The following is a 15142-nucleotide window of genomic DNA, read 5'->3' as shown; positions in this document are numbered from 1 at the left end:
TGAAGTTTTTGAAATTTGTTCTTGAGCAACTATTTTTCTTTCTTCTAATTTCTCTCTTAATCTTTTTGAATATCTTCTATCCGGAAATTGTGGGCTTCTTGCATAATAGGAATAATACATAATTTTTTTCTTATCCTTAATAGTCCACTCTATCTTCTTTATGGCTCTTTTATGGCCAGTCAGTTTTTGTGTTTTTTGTGGATAACTACAACAGGGGAGCCATCCTCCCCCTAAGTCTAGACTAACCCCATTGTAGGAATGTTTCTGTATCTAGAAGATTCCACACTGCCATTTTTTCCAGTCCTGACACCAGTGTGCCTACCAGAATTGACTACTTTTTATCCTGGGACTTGTGCACCTGGCTACCTTTTTATTTTTTAAACTATGTGCTGCTTCTTCTGTCCAAGATATATGCTATATAAAATGCAGACTATGTATCAGTGTCATTGTGGTGAGATTTTGTAAAAACAGAGTGTACCTCATGAAAGTACTCACTAGACTTGAGGATGAATTAATTTCAGCAATACTACTCTCCTTTGCTTGCTGATTTTATAACCTCTCCATCTGGACCCCCACAAAATAAGCTGACAGTGGTTGCTTCTTGATAGCTTTACTCATGGGTTCTAAGACCCCCACTCATGTCTCATACCTAAACACTACCACTTTTTTAAAGGCATACTACAAAGTCTGGGTCTCTTGTAATGTGCATACATGAAGTCACATGTCTCTGTTTGAATGTATGGTCCCTTTACTTTAGTGCCAAAAGTGAACCAGACCTGATGCATGTACATTGTTTGCCAGTGGTGCCTTCACCTCTGTTGAATGAAGTTAGTCATTTTGCATACATGTGTGTCTAGTTTTATATACCTTCCAGTAAGTCTGCTGCTAGCTTGTCATAAAAATCAGATTAGTCCAATATGGCAATATCCTTTTGTTGTAAATGCAAAATAGACAGCATCTTGGAGCTGAATGCCTTCTAGGAATGTAATCATCCTCTCCACAACAACTCCTTGTATTGTTTCCCCATCATCACCATCACCAGTGTAAGGCTGACTAGCCAGTAATTTCTAGTGGTGGCACCACTTCCTCCATTGTCTATGGGATCACCGTGACTCTCTTCCAGTCCTCTTGTATCTTCCTACTTTTCATTAACTTGTAGATTTCTGCCATCACGGGAGCTAGCAGCCCCATGTGCTTTGTTTTCCCTTAGTCTCCGCACTACTTCTTTGGTCCTATACGTCTTCATTGGATCACATGTTCACTATTTCTTATAGTCTTTCCCTTATCTCACAGCATGACTATCTATTTGCTTTTCCTGTAGAAAAGACCACAACATGTGTGTAAATCAAACCTCAAAGCGTATGTGTATCAGCTCCTTAGGTAGAGACATGAAGCACTGGTTGGACAGAGACGGTGCTGGAGGTCTTGGCCTGGACACTCAGCTGAGATCTCAACTTTATAGCTGTGCCAGTGGGGAGTCTTATTGGGATCTGGAGAATGAGGGAGAAATCAGCCCCAGATGAACTGTGTTCGCTGTATGCTCTTAAGGCAAATTGTGCTTGATTCAGAGAGCTGCATCTGGAGATACTGTGTGTGTACCTGCTATCCCCATAGTGAACATCCCCCACTGTTGCCAGTGGTGAGGATTGAGGCTGCTTAATTACTGGTCAAGAGGTGGGGCTTCACAGACACGATCATAATTCTTTGTAGTGCATGGAACTTTATCTGCTCCATGTTCTAATAGCAACAGGGAAAAAAATGCTCCAACTTGCATGCATCTCTACGGTCTGGATTTTCATAGAATGTCCAGATTTTTACTTCATATGTTTGCTCTGTTCCTCAGAAAAACTTTGTTTTTGGACAAATCTGTGAGAACTGAAGTTACTAAACAATGACATACATTTGAGTTGCAGACTTTCTATTCTTCAGAAAATGCAGGTGAACACACATCCTGTTATTCTAGCTACTTTCTAAGTTTAAAACAGGAAGTCAGGGACACATTACTGGTACAGAGAGCAGGGTAAAATATATATTTTTGTTTATTCTGCCACTGTCGTTGCTGGTCAGTACTAGCAGGTTTAATTGCCTGGCTTGAGACCTACCCTTAACAAGTTAAGCAGGGGATGCTTAACATTTGTTAAGATCAGGTCTCATGCTATAGTAGTGATTAACTGGTTTGTCTGTTTCTGAATATCGGAGCGTAAACACTGCACTTGATGCGGGAGGTCTTGGCTTGGACACTCAGCTGAGATCTCAACTTTATAGCTGTGCCAGTGGGGAGTCTTATTGGAGATCTGGAGAATGAGGGAGAAATCAGCCCCAGACGAACTGTGTTCCCTGTATGCTCTTAAGGCAAATTGTGCTTGATTCAGAGAGCTGCATCTGGAAATACTGTGTGTGTACCTGCTATCCCCATAGTGAACATCCCCCACTGTTGCCAGTGGTGTGGACTGAAGCTGCTTAATTACTGGCCAAGAGGTGGGGCTTCACAGACACGATCATAATTCTTTGTAGTGCATGGAACTTTATCCGCTCCATGTTTTAATAGCAACAGGGAAAAAAATGCTCCAACTTGCATGCATCTCTACGGTCTGGATTTTCAAAGAATGTCCAGATTTTTACTTCATATCTTTGCTCTGTTCCTCAGAAAACTTTGTTTTGGACAAATCTGTGAGAACTGAAGTTACTAAACAATGACATACATTTGAGTTGCAGACTTTCTATTCTTCAGAAAATGCAGGTGAACACACATCCTGTTATTCTAGCTACTTTCTAAGTTTAAAACAGGAAGTCAGGGACACATTACTGGTACAGAGAGCAGGGTAAAATATATATTTTTGTTTATTCTACCACTGTCGTTGCTGGTCAGTACTAGCAGGTTTAACTGCCTGGCGTGAGACCTACCCTTAACAAGTTAAGCAGGGCTGCTTAACATTTGTTAACATCAGGTCTCATGTAATAGTAGTGATTAACTGATTTGTCTGTTTCTGAATATTGGAGCGTAAACACTGCACTTCATACTTCCTGTTTATGATAGGAGAACTGATCATAATCCCTTTGCTAATGCATTCCGCCTGAACTTCTAAGCCATTTTCCAATTCTTTAATACTTTTCTTTACCTTGTATGCACTTTGTGTCATAGTTATATTTATGTTACTAACAGGTAAATCCATTACATAGTTAGAATTAAGGAATACATTAAACGATATTCACTAATGTTTACCTATACAGTTAATGTATACAGTTGATGTATAAGAAATGATGTTTCTCTTGTGCTCATGTAATAGATGAATCTATGAGATCTTCAGCAATATTCAAGAAGAAAATATTGGCATTGTCATTAATGTATATAAATTAAAGCTACAACAACTAATAGAATGCTCTGCAAGACTCAAATAAAAACTCAAGATTAATATATCATTAGATAAATGGTTAATTATGTATAATAGAACTTATGCAAATCATAGATCATAGCATAATGCATCATTCCAGTTAAAAAGATTGTTTGCAATTCTTTTCTCTCCATGTAGGCTATGCTTACTGGGCTACAAAGACAATTATTTATGTTATTACTGTACAAGGCCACAAACTAATCTCTTTTACTATCAGTGGCCTTGCCCACAAATGTATAGTTGGCGGAAATAGACATTCAAAAATCAACTTATGTTGGGGTATTCAGGTACATTCTTCTTTAAATTTGTTGTTGGATTTGAATGATGATATGGGGGTAAACAAAATGCTTACTTAGCTACCATGGCTACAAAACATTATATTCCATCCCACTAGAATTACTTGTGGTCTTCATGAATAATATAGCAATAACCCACACCTGGGTGTGCGTAATGCTGGATTTACCCATGGTTGGTGTGGTTTGGTCACGAGGGCGAAGCCCGAGTGGCCAAAGACAACCGTGGGTAAATCCAGCATTATCCACACCCAGAAGATGGTTACTGCTATTATACAATGACATTATTTAAGAAAAAAATAATTACTTTTCTTAAATAATGGCATTGTATAATGCCTCCTTGCTGCCCTCCTGCAGCTGTCTGGTATTCTGCAGCAGTTCTGATGTACTGCGCATGCGTATGCTTACACAGTACATTAGAGCTGAGGGCAAAAGCAATGGAGAAAGCAAGATCTCCGTTGCTTTTTACAAACTGTCTCGCTATGTTAAAGGAGATTGACATAGCGAGACAGCTTTAAAAAAAACAACGGAGAATGTCCGTTGCTTTTTTTAAAGCTGTCTCGCTATGTTAAACCCATTTAACATAGCGAGACAGTTTTGAAAAAAGCAACAGAGAAAGCAAGATCTCTGTTGCTTTTTACAAAGTGTCTCGCTATGTTAAAGGAGTTTAACATAGCGAGACAGCTTTTAAAAAAGCAACAGAGAATAAAGAATGGTGGGTTTATTATATAACATTTGTGATCTCATTTCTGAATAGTAAAGTGGATGCAAACTATAATTTTGGTCAGTGTAGATAACTAATTAAGAATGTCCCCTCTACTATGTCTGTTATATTTTTCCACCAGGGTGTGGGTTTAATTTCTCCTTTCTTCATCTGTTCCATCATGTTCTGACGTAACCAGAGTTAGATTTTCTACATTAAATCCTTTACTTCACAGGTAATCCATAACTTGTTTCTATTTAACTACTCCATTACTAATCTTCTTTTCTACTTTCCCATTTTGTTTTCTTATTTTTTGTATTGTAAACATTTCCATACCCGGATGCTTTTGCCTTTATTTCTCTTCAAATATCTTTGGTGCTATTTTTTTTCTATCTATTAATTTTTCCATTCTCCTTTGCATAAATATTGCACCGTATTAAATTTCTTTTTCTTTCTCATGTCCATATTTCTTCTTCAGATATTTCCCACTCCACCTGTTTCTCCTTACTTAGGTGTGGAGACTCATTGTTCCATCATGCAGTGACATAACCTGTGTTAGACTTTCTACACTAAATCCTTCACTTCACAGATATTCCAATTCTTCAGATTCCATTTGTTTAGCTTCTACTTTACTAATATTCTATTCTACATCCCCGCTTTGTAATCATATTTTTGTATTGTGAAATTTTCCCTAGCTGGGTGTCTTTGCCTGTATTTCTCTTCAAATATCTTTGGAGCTGATTTTTTGTACTGATTCATTTGGCTTTCTCCTTTGCATAAATATTACACCAGAACAGATCTCTCTTTCTTTCCCATGTCCATGTTTCTTTTTTTATATACCTTTAAAAATTCTGTAGGTTTTGTTATTTTTACTTTTACACTTCCTCAGTCCCTTCTTTTTCCAAACAACTCTAAGTTTCTTGGTTTATATAATGTTTTTCATGAATCTGTTGTATTAATGAACACAAAATTTGCATTTGAAGCTTTTGAAGTTTTTGAAATTTGTTCTTGAGCAACTATTTTTCTTTCTTCTAATTTCTCTCTTAATCTTTTTGAATATCTTCTATCCGGAAATTGTGGGCTTCTTGCATAATAGGAATAATACATAATTTTTTTCTTATCCTTAATAGTCCACTCTATCTTCTTTATGGCTCTTTTATGGCCAGTCAGTTTTTGTGTTTTTTGTGGATAACTACAACAGGGGAGCCATCCTCCCCCTAAGTCTAGACTAACCCCATTGTAGGAATGTTTCTGTATCTAGAAGATTCCACACTGCCATTTTTTCCAGTCCTGACACCAGTGTGCCTACCAGAATTGACTACTTTTTATCCTGGGACTTGTGCACCTGGCTACCTTTTTATTTTTTAAACTATGTGCTGCTTCTTCTGTCCAAGATATATGCTATATAAAATGCAGACTATGTATCAGTGTCATTGTGGTGAGATTTTGTAAAAACAGAGTGTACCTCATGAAAGTACTCACTAGACTTGAGGATGAATTAATTTCAGCAATACTACTCTCCTTTGCTTGCTGACATTGAAGTCATTTATATCTATAGACTGATTCCCTACCTTCCTAATCGCCTTACCCTTCACAATCAGCTTGTTTATTTCCACAATTTCACTGTTTCCTATCTATTTAACATGCCCTGTTTCCCTTCTTTATGGTACTTGAATGTTCCCATATGTGCAGTCACCCTAGATGGCATTATTATGCTTGCATATTCTATCATATTTTGCTGTAATACTGGTTTCTCCACCTCCTTATTCTCCAAGTTTTATTTCTGGTAGATCCTCTGTTTCTGTCTTATAGTAATTTGTACATGCTTTGTGAATCAAAGTTGCTTCCCTCTTCTGATTCCATTGTCTTGTTGTTTATTGCCATCTCTGTGGTTGTCCTAATTCATTATTTATTATTTATCATTAATTTAATAAGTAGTTAAGTAAACTGGTCTATAGGATCCTTTTCAATTATGAACTTAGCAAAAGGTAGAGACAAACACAAGTAAGATGTCCAAAACTGAAAATAGATGCTTTTGTACCTAAAGACATGTCTGCTGCACTGAAATGTTTTGATGATACTCTTCTGTGCTCTCAGCAGACTGTGCAGTCCAGCTTGTCTGACACTCTGGAGAGTCCTTTCCTATAAGGAGGCTGCACAGTTGTTTGTGGACAAGATTATCAGGATAAGTCATTCCTTTCCCTGAGATTTCCCCATTAAGTATGTTTGGTTATCTGAGATAAGTATTTTGCACTCCTTTTGGTTGGAATTTGGCTATGTCAGTTATAAAGGCTTATGAGCATCACTTTGACCATGTACCCAAAAACTCTGCCCTTAATCTTGACTCTCTTGTCTGGGGCCAGTTATTCTCCACATGGCTTGATCCTGATTGAGAATCAGGATGTTTATTTACACACTAAAAGAGACTTTGTTCACTTTAATTCTTAAAAAGCCATCGCAGGATGTGTGAACCTGTTGGATAATTATCTTTGCTTTAGGATCAGGGTAATTGACAAGGTGGTCTATGCATCGATATATTTTAAGATGATGTCATGTAGCTTTAGTGCCTTGTCATTCTGAGTTTACAGTAGGGAGGCAACAGTCAGAGTAATTAATGACTTTCTGATAGCAAGAAATCAAAGACAATGTTTGATCTTTGTCTTTCTTTGTTGCTGTGCAGTTTTTGACACTGTGGATCACAGAATCCAGTTTGAGAATCTGAAGGTAAACTGCAGGTTAACTGGTACAGTCCTTGATTGTTGAGTTTTTTTTTCTGTCAGGTCATACTCGGTAAGTGGTGTCTGGGCAGTAATATAACTGTGGTAGGGTAAAAGGGCAGCTGCCCCAGGTGCAGATTGTCAGAGTGTGCGACTATCAATGCTGAAGAGTTAACAAATGGGGTGCAAGCAAAGTGCCGTTATTCATTTCACCAGCCACAACTGCTGAAATGAAGATGTTTAGTAGCTTAACTGTAGCATAGAGTTTGTATAAACCCCTTGCTACAGCTTTTGATTACCCTTTTCTTCTTGTTTTTAGTCTTCAATTTCAGAAGACCTATTTGGTCCTGAACTTTGGTTGAAAGGGGGAGGAACCAGTCTGGAGACTGCCCAGGGTGCCAAATGACTTAGCTACAACTCTGTGTTGGGGTCACTCTTCAGGCTCCAATATGCTGGACTGTAGTGTATTTCAGGGCTCACTTATAGCTCCCTTGTTTTCTAAAGTATACATTCTGCTACTATAAGAGGTCTTTGCAAGGCAGGGTATATAGCAGAATACACATGCTGTGTATATTCAGTATTATCTCTCCTTTCTTCTGAAGAGTGTGTCTTATTTTTCATCCTTGGAAGGCTGTTGTATTCCATCCTTGAGTAGATTATGCTTAATCAAGTGATGTTCAAGCCATCCAAGGCTAATGCAGTACTGCTGAAGGCGAGCATCCATTTACCATATATTCATATGCATTCTCCATTACATATTTAAGATGGTGCTCAGTCAGAATTTAATACTTGAATCTATAACCTGGGCATTGTCCTGATGATAAGGTCACATTGAGGAGCCAGGTGTCAGCCATTATCAAGACATATAACTTCCATCTGAAGAGTATTTCTGAGGTCAAAGTCTGTATTCCAGCCGTGGAACTTGGGATGGTGGTAAATATTTTAGCATTATCCTGTTTCTGTTACTGCAATGCTGGCCTACCTTAGGATTTCAGATGGTGACTTTGCCCATCTACAGTGAGTGCAGAAGTTCATTGCCAGTCTTTTGTCTGGCATGACTAGAACATGCCATATTACATTTTTGCTGTGGGTTCACTGTTGGCTACCAGTTGTGGCCAGAAGATCCTTACTGTCATCTGCTGCCAAACTAATATGGGTCCTGCTGATCTGAAAAAAGCTAACAAAAATTAAGTCTCCGCAGGACACAGCTGCTAGTTGTCTCAAAGGTCTAGCTTGAGATATCAGCCATGATGTCACTTTCTTAGTTTAACCTGGTTATTAGGAATTACCTACCTTCCTTGATTTTCTCACCTGAGTTGGAATCCTATTAAGAGAGGGGCCTGACATACCATCTTTTTAGTTAAGTACATTTTGAAACCAGCAGGAGTACTTACATCACCTTTAGAATTTTGGATTGTTGACTCATGGTTTCAGCAAATCTGTTCATTGTGCTGTTTTAATCATTTACAGATGATCTAATGTTCATTATTAGTTGTCTTTATTTATTTGTGAAATGGATAGATTTAAGCATTATACATTAAATAAAATAAATAAACACTTATCTATAAGAGCAGCTTTGAAAGACAGCCTAACTATGTAGTTGAATAAGATGGTAGAAGAGCTTATAAAAATGAAGAATCAAAGAGATATGAGATATGTGAGAATCCCATGCAAAATCAAATTCAAAATGGAAGATGCATAACCAGGCTCAGAAAGTTTATTCCAGGATCTTAAGTGAATATGTGGTCACCAGGGAGTCGTGAATCTTGGGTGGGGGTGGCGGAGTTTTCCTGGACATTGTGGGAGGGCCTTAAGTCATAGTCTGTATCATAGTTCCTGACATTGGGAGAAGGCCTTGAGTCATAGAATGCATCATAGTTCCTGACACTGGGGAGGGCCTTGAGTCACAGTCTGCATCATGGCTCCTGACATTGGGGGAGAGTCTTGAGTCATAGTCTGCATCATAATCCCTAGCATTGGAAGAGGGCTTTAAGACATAGAATGCATCATAGTTCGTGACACTGGGGAGGGCCTTGAGTCATAGAACGCATCATAGTTCCTGACACTGGGGAGGGCCTTAAGTCACAGTCTGCATCATAGCTCCTGACATTAGGGGAGAGTTGTGAGTCATAGTCTGTATCATAATCCCTAACATTGGAGGGGTGTTTTAAGACATAGAATGCATCATAGCTCCTGACACTGGGGAGGGCTATGAGTCATAGAATGCATCATAGCTCCTGACATTGGGGGAGAGTCTTGAGTCATAGTCTGCATCATAATCCCTAGCACTGGATGAGGGCTTTAAGACATAGAATGCATCATAGTTCCTGACACTGGGGAGGGCCTTGAGTCATAGAATGCATCATAGTTCTTGACACTGGGGAGGGCCTTAAGTCACAGTCTGCATCATAATCCCTAACATTGGAGGGGTGCTTTAAGACATAGAATGCATCATAGCTCCTAACACTGGGGAGGGCTATGAGTCATAGAATGCATCATAGTTCCTGATAATGAGGGAATGCCTTAAGTGATAGAATGGAGAAAGCATGGTCAAAGCTAGCAAAATTATTATAGGGTCTGTTTACAATGAGACATGGCATCAACCTACTGTGCACTCTGTTGAGGAGTTTTCAGTTCACGTGACTTACTTAACCATCACCAATACACCGGGTACTCATTGAGGGGTAGAGTTTCAGTCCAGAAATGGTGCACAGCAGTGCAAGTTGGGCATCTATTTAACAAACAAAACGTAAAGCACATGGCTTTTATTACATGTCATATCTGAGAAATTACTGGTTGGCAGAATGACTTAATTTCAGTTGCACAGTATTTTTTTAAGACAAATAAGATTAAAATCATTTGTACAGATGAAGCTCATTGACACAGCCTTTGCTGTCTGTGCTATACGCTTAATATGAGGTGGTGCTTGGGAGCATTACATCTTTTCTGAGTGCTTAGTATAGGATGTGAAATGCTCCTGTACTCCCATCGTTATATATCTGGGAGTAGAGTTTTTCTGTGTTCAGCAGTTCTTTGTGTTTTGTGTGTGTGTGCGTGTGTGTGTGTGAGTGTGTTTTAGGGGCTGCTCTGAATTTACAAGCAATGCGTACACTGGAGCACAGTTGGATTTCTTTTTAATAGCACACCTCTTTAACTTTGATGACATGGTTTCTGCAGAAAGTCATTTTACTCAGTATACCTGAATTGTGTTAGTACTGCTTTCATATCAGTTAATTTGCATATGTACTCAGTTCTACCTACCTGCTGTCTGCACACTTTCATACTGCATCTGTAGTTAACATTGCTCATTATTCTCTAAAATGGGACTTGGCCTTTTCCCTGCATTTCTCTTGGACTTGAACATTGTGAAACAGACCTCTGTCTCTATCTCCATTAGCAGTCTAATAGTAAAACAATTAAACAAATTACCCAGTAGAAGACAGTCTGGTTCCTTTAACCAGCTCAGTTGAAAGGTCTCCATTCCTGACATTTTAGTGGCCTAATCTGGTACATATGAATGCAGCACAGTGGCACAGTGGATAGCGGTGTTGCCTCACAAAAGATTCCTTGCTTTGACTCTTGGCTGGGGTGCCTACTGTGCAGAGTCTGCATGTCCTCCCTGTGTTCATGTGGGTTTCCTCCTGGTGTTCCGGTTTCCTCCCACATTCCAAAGACATGCAGTAGGTGGATTGGATACTTTAAACTGGTCATAGGTGTATGTGCATGCAAGTATGTGATATGGAAGATTAACTGTGGCAGAGCCTTGGCTCTAGATGATAGTCACTGTTGAGGTGACACCGCAACCACATGTGCAAAAATGGGAAAAAGGAGGTGTGGATGGATGGATAAATGGATGAACTCATGTATCCCTTAGTGTTGAGGCAATGCTCCTTTCCTTTTTAATCCAACTTTTTGGGGGTTGAAAATGTCCGATTGATGCTTATGCTAGTGTCTGTTCTGACAGAGGGCAATTGACTGCAGCATCTGAGGCAAAGGTGCACTTAAGAAGCATCATTCAGGATGTACAGACTCTGAGATGGGTAGTTTGTCTGTCTGGATGTTCCGATATTTGCATTGCTTGATTATTGCTAATCTAACAATCTTTACATGGCAACCTGTTAATATATTAACAAAACCAATGCTAAAATGCTGGCTCCAGAATTATTAAACCAGTGCAGAGCAGAGTATACGAGCTTGTGTGTAATGCCTTATTGGTAAACTAGTGATAATTTTTATATGCAGCTTATTTTTTTAGGTTACTAGTCCCTCCCAAATTACCTTTGAGTCCTTCTACCCTCCATCCGTCCTAGGGACCTGTTTATTCCCATGTCAGGAAGGTCTTAAGCCCATTCATTTCCCTGGGAGAGGGGTATCAAGCAACCTGAAAGTGGGAGCTGTCATCAGTACAGTTCTTTTTTTAAGTCTCTCTTTGCTCTGCACATGTCTGCCAAGGGGCTGGCATTTAGTGGGACTTTATGATGTTTGTGCTTCTCTGTGTGACATAATCATTTGTCTTTGCTCCCTCCTGTTGATAGCACTCCTGCATATGATCCCCAGTCTTTACTAGAGATTGTATCCCAGGGAACATGCCCAGATGCATGGTCCTCACCCCTCCATCCCTGAAAAGACAGTAAGTTAGGCCTTGTTGCTCCTTTCTTTACCATCTCCAGCAGATGCCCCAGCCACTCATTGAACTCAGGTCACCAGGGTCATAATTAGGGGTCTTAGCCCTCTCTGCCAGGGCTTTCCATTTTTCTTCTATGGTGGAAACCTCACAGGCATCCAAAGTGTTCTGTAATAACCTATCACAATCAATCAATCAAAAGAAATAGTTTTGCTGTCATCGATGAAACACTGAAAAAGGCGAAAGACAAGGAAAAATATCTTTTATTCTGCATTTTGCAACTTTAATTTATGCTCAAAAACATGTACACTGACTACATGGAGCAATCAGACTGCCTAATGTAAATCCAGTATTACCCAGAAGAAGCTACAATAACCATGTTTTCTTCTCTGATAAGCAGAGAAAATGCATAGCTATCAACTAAAACTCTTTGCAAAATAAAGTCATGAGTACTGCAGCCTTGCTGCAGTATAATTTCACTTCCACTCCAGGTACTTGCAGAGCTGCTTCATAAGGAGTACCTAGGGTTTCCACCTGTCCCACTTTGCGAGGGACAGTCTCTCTTTGAGTAGTTGTGTCCTTCAAAAAAAAATCAAAAAAATGAAAAATTTCCTGATATTTTAGGACAAAAATGTTTCCTAAGTTTTCTTTAATAGTTGCATAAAACAATTTTTTTATCTGAAACACCTAAATGTTATATGAAATGGCATAAGCAACTGAAATGCTACAAGAATAAGCTTTTATTTTGGCAAAAAGTAAAGTTCTATCCTTTGTACTGGCCATGGCTTTGTTTTGTCATCCAAAATATGGCATTTCTACAAAAAATGTCCCACTTTGGGCATTTGAAAAGGTGGCAACCCTGGGAGTACCAGTGACAAAACCTCTGCAAATCTGAACTGAAAGCACATGGTTAGTGGTAGCAACAGCCAGGTCAGTACCAGAAGAAATATGAAAATACCATGATGCCAATTGAAGGCAGGATATTTACTTGCTATCATTAAAGTCTGCAACCTGGACTACTTACTAGCAATTCAAATACAAGCCAGCAAAACCATGTGAGAGTATTATACAGTGAGAAAAATGAAGTGTGCTGGTGCTCATTTGCTTTCAATGCTCAATACCTTCAATACCTTTCACCATGACTTGATGTAGCAACAAACTATATCAGTAAGACCTAGTGTGTACTTTTAAAGGACAGAGATCATCTTTAAAAGCCTCAAACTGGATGAAGTAGTTAATGAAGGTATGTTTCATACAGTTCTTAAAATGGACAGCAATAGATCTGTTAGGATGCAGTTCAAAAGAAAATATAAGTGGACTACCAAAATGTTTGTTAATGTTGTAAACATGCATTCTGCAAAAATGATGAGAAACATATGCCAACTTTTCTGTCAGACAGCAAATGTTTGGAGTTTACAATAGTAGAAATAACAGACCAAATGAGTAGAACCTTCTTATGGAATGTGGTGAGGTAGTCACTACCTACAACTCAGTCTGTATTTTAGCAATAATTCATGAATGGTTGTGGGTATCATATTATTTATCCATGGTTGGTATGAACTGATCAAAAGGCTGAAGCCCAAGTGCTTAAAGAAAGTCAACCATGGGTAAATCCTGTGATACCTACACATAGCAGTAGAGTAATGCTATTATTCAATAAGATTATTTAAATAAGAGATCGCTTATCTTCTTTAAATAATGCCATCATATAAACAGACTTTAATGTTCTTCTCTGGGTTCTTCCTTCTCAGGGTCTGTTGTAGCCTCCAAGCACATTAGAAGTAAAGACACAAGCAGAGACTTGAAGCTTTTATTTTACATTTCCCTTATTTTAATTCTGTACTCCCAGTATTAGGTTATGCAGTAATGTAATTTCTGTCTGTAAGAAAAGTAGGTTTCATCCTGTTCTGCACTTATAGTAGTTAAGACATTGCTACGTCTTAAGAAAATACTTTTAGCTCCTTGCCTGATATATACAAAGGAAAGTGTAGAGTAATGTTTAGCAAAACCTAAACTTGTATAAGAAAAGAAATTCACCCATGAAAGCTATTAACTGTCTTCCACTTTTTCTGACATTGTGGTAGTGTTGATGTATGGATGGATTTTTTTATCAGAGAATACAATTCTTCATTTAGTTGCAATGTTTTTGTATACCAAATGAATGTTGTGAGCCTTTGGTTTAACTTATTGTAGCACTAATTTGTCTGTATTGTATCCGGGCAGAGCATGACAAATAGTTGGGCTGGATCAGTGCTCTACTTCAGTCAACAAGGTTAGTAAGATAAAGAGTGATGATGTTCATGTTTATAGAGATAGCTGTACTATAAAAAAAGGGTCTGCAAACATTTGTGCTGCATGGAGGGATGCAGTATACAGTGAGTGAGTTCAGGACTTACTCCTCATATCTACTTTTTTTTCTTTTATAGAATGGCATTCTTCACTTCTGTGGATTTCAAGTCTTATCACCGCAGATATTCTGGAGTCCTGGATATGCAACACCTGAAGATAGGACAAAGATGACTGAAACATGGAAAGCACGTCTAGAGAACATTTTACAAGAAGATCCAATCCATTTTGTTCCAAACATCATGTTTGACATGACATTCCAGGGTGGATTCATGCTAAAGAAGGAAGCAAAAGAGGATAATGCCAATGACCACTGTGGCCTAAGTGTTGGGCAGCACTTAGGAAAAGCTCTTCCTCCAAACAATCAATATAAAGGTGCAAAATAGCTCTAGCAACATGCTATCACTGCATTTTGTGTGGTTCAGCAAGTAGAAAGGTCTTGCCTTCACCTGCTAACATAATTTATTGTCATAACTCAGAATTCATGTTTTATTTTTTTGTAGTAATAGAAATACATTTTTATGGGATTTTTCAATTTGTCATCTCCCAGTATATTTGTGTCCATGAACTCAAATCAGTTCCTTTCTTACTTATGATCATCACAGGTGCAGTAATTAATATTGCCTCCTGAACAGAAACCAGCACACCATAACTGTATATAACAGAAAATATAAATTATGTCTATATTATTTATCATCTAGAATTAAAAAAGGTACCAATGTAGATCAAATCATATATCCAATGCGAAAACAAATATAGTAGTCCAGTGTAGTAAAATCACACATTAAATGTAGATCAAATCATATATCCAATGCGAAAACAAATATAGTAGTCCAGTGTAGTAAAATCACACAAGTAAAGTTTACTTAATGTGTGATTTTACTACACTGGACTACTATATTTGTTTTCGCATTGGATATATGATTTGATCTACATTGGTACCTTCAGTTTTCAGTTTCTGTTGATTTTTGTTGGGTTTTTGTACCAGCAAAGGGCTTTTTTAATTAATTAATAGAATTAAAAAAGACTTGTGTAATTCCTAGAATGATGTGTGTGTTTTCATATTA

The 15142-nt window shown here is 38.3% G+C and overlaps 1 protein-coding gene across 1 annotated transcript in view; it reads left to right on the top strand.

The window, feature by feature from the left end:
- Nucleotides 1-14890, top strand: part of LOC122809635 (NAD(P)H dehydrogenase [quinone] 1-like) — a 363133-nt gene extending 348243 nt beyond the window's left edge. Inside the window, exon 6 of the mRNA XM_044081272.1 lies at nt 14156-14890. Within this exon, the coding sequence (XP_043937207.1) occupies nt 14156-14461 (306 nt within the window). The 3' untranslated portion in view covers nt 14462-14890. The remainder of the gene's footprint in view (nt 1-14155) is intronic.
- The last annotated feature ends 252 nt before the right edge of the window (nt 14891-15142 follow it).

This window comes from Protopterus annectens, chromosome 8.part0 (assembly GCF_019279795.1).
Source record: "Protopterus annectens isolate FY-2018-M chromosome 8.part0, PAN1.0, whole genome shotgun sequence".
In the NCBI taxonomy this organism is placed as follows: domain Eukaryota; kingdom Metazoa; phylum Chordata; order Ceratodontiformes; family Protopteridae; genus Protopterus; species Protopterus annectens.
The sequence above is the reverse complement of the archived record's forward strand: the minus strand, read 5'-3'. Positions and strand labels throughout refer to the sequence as shown.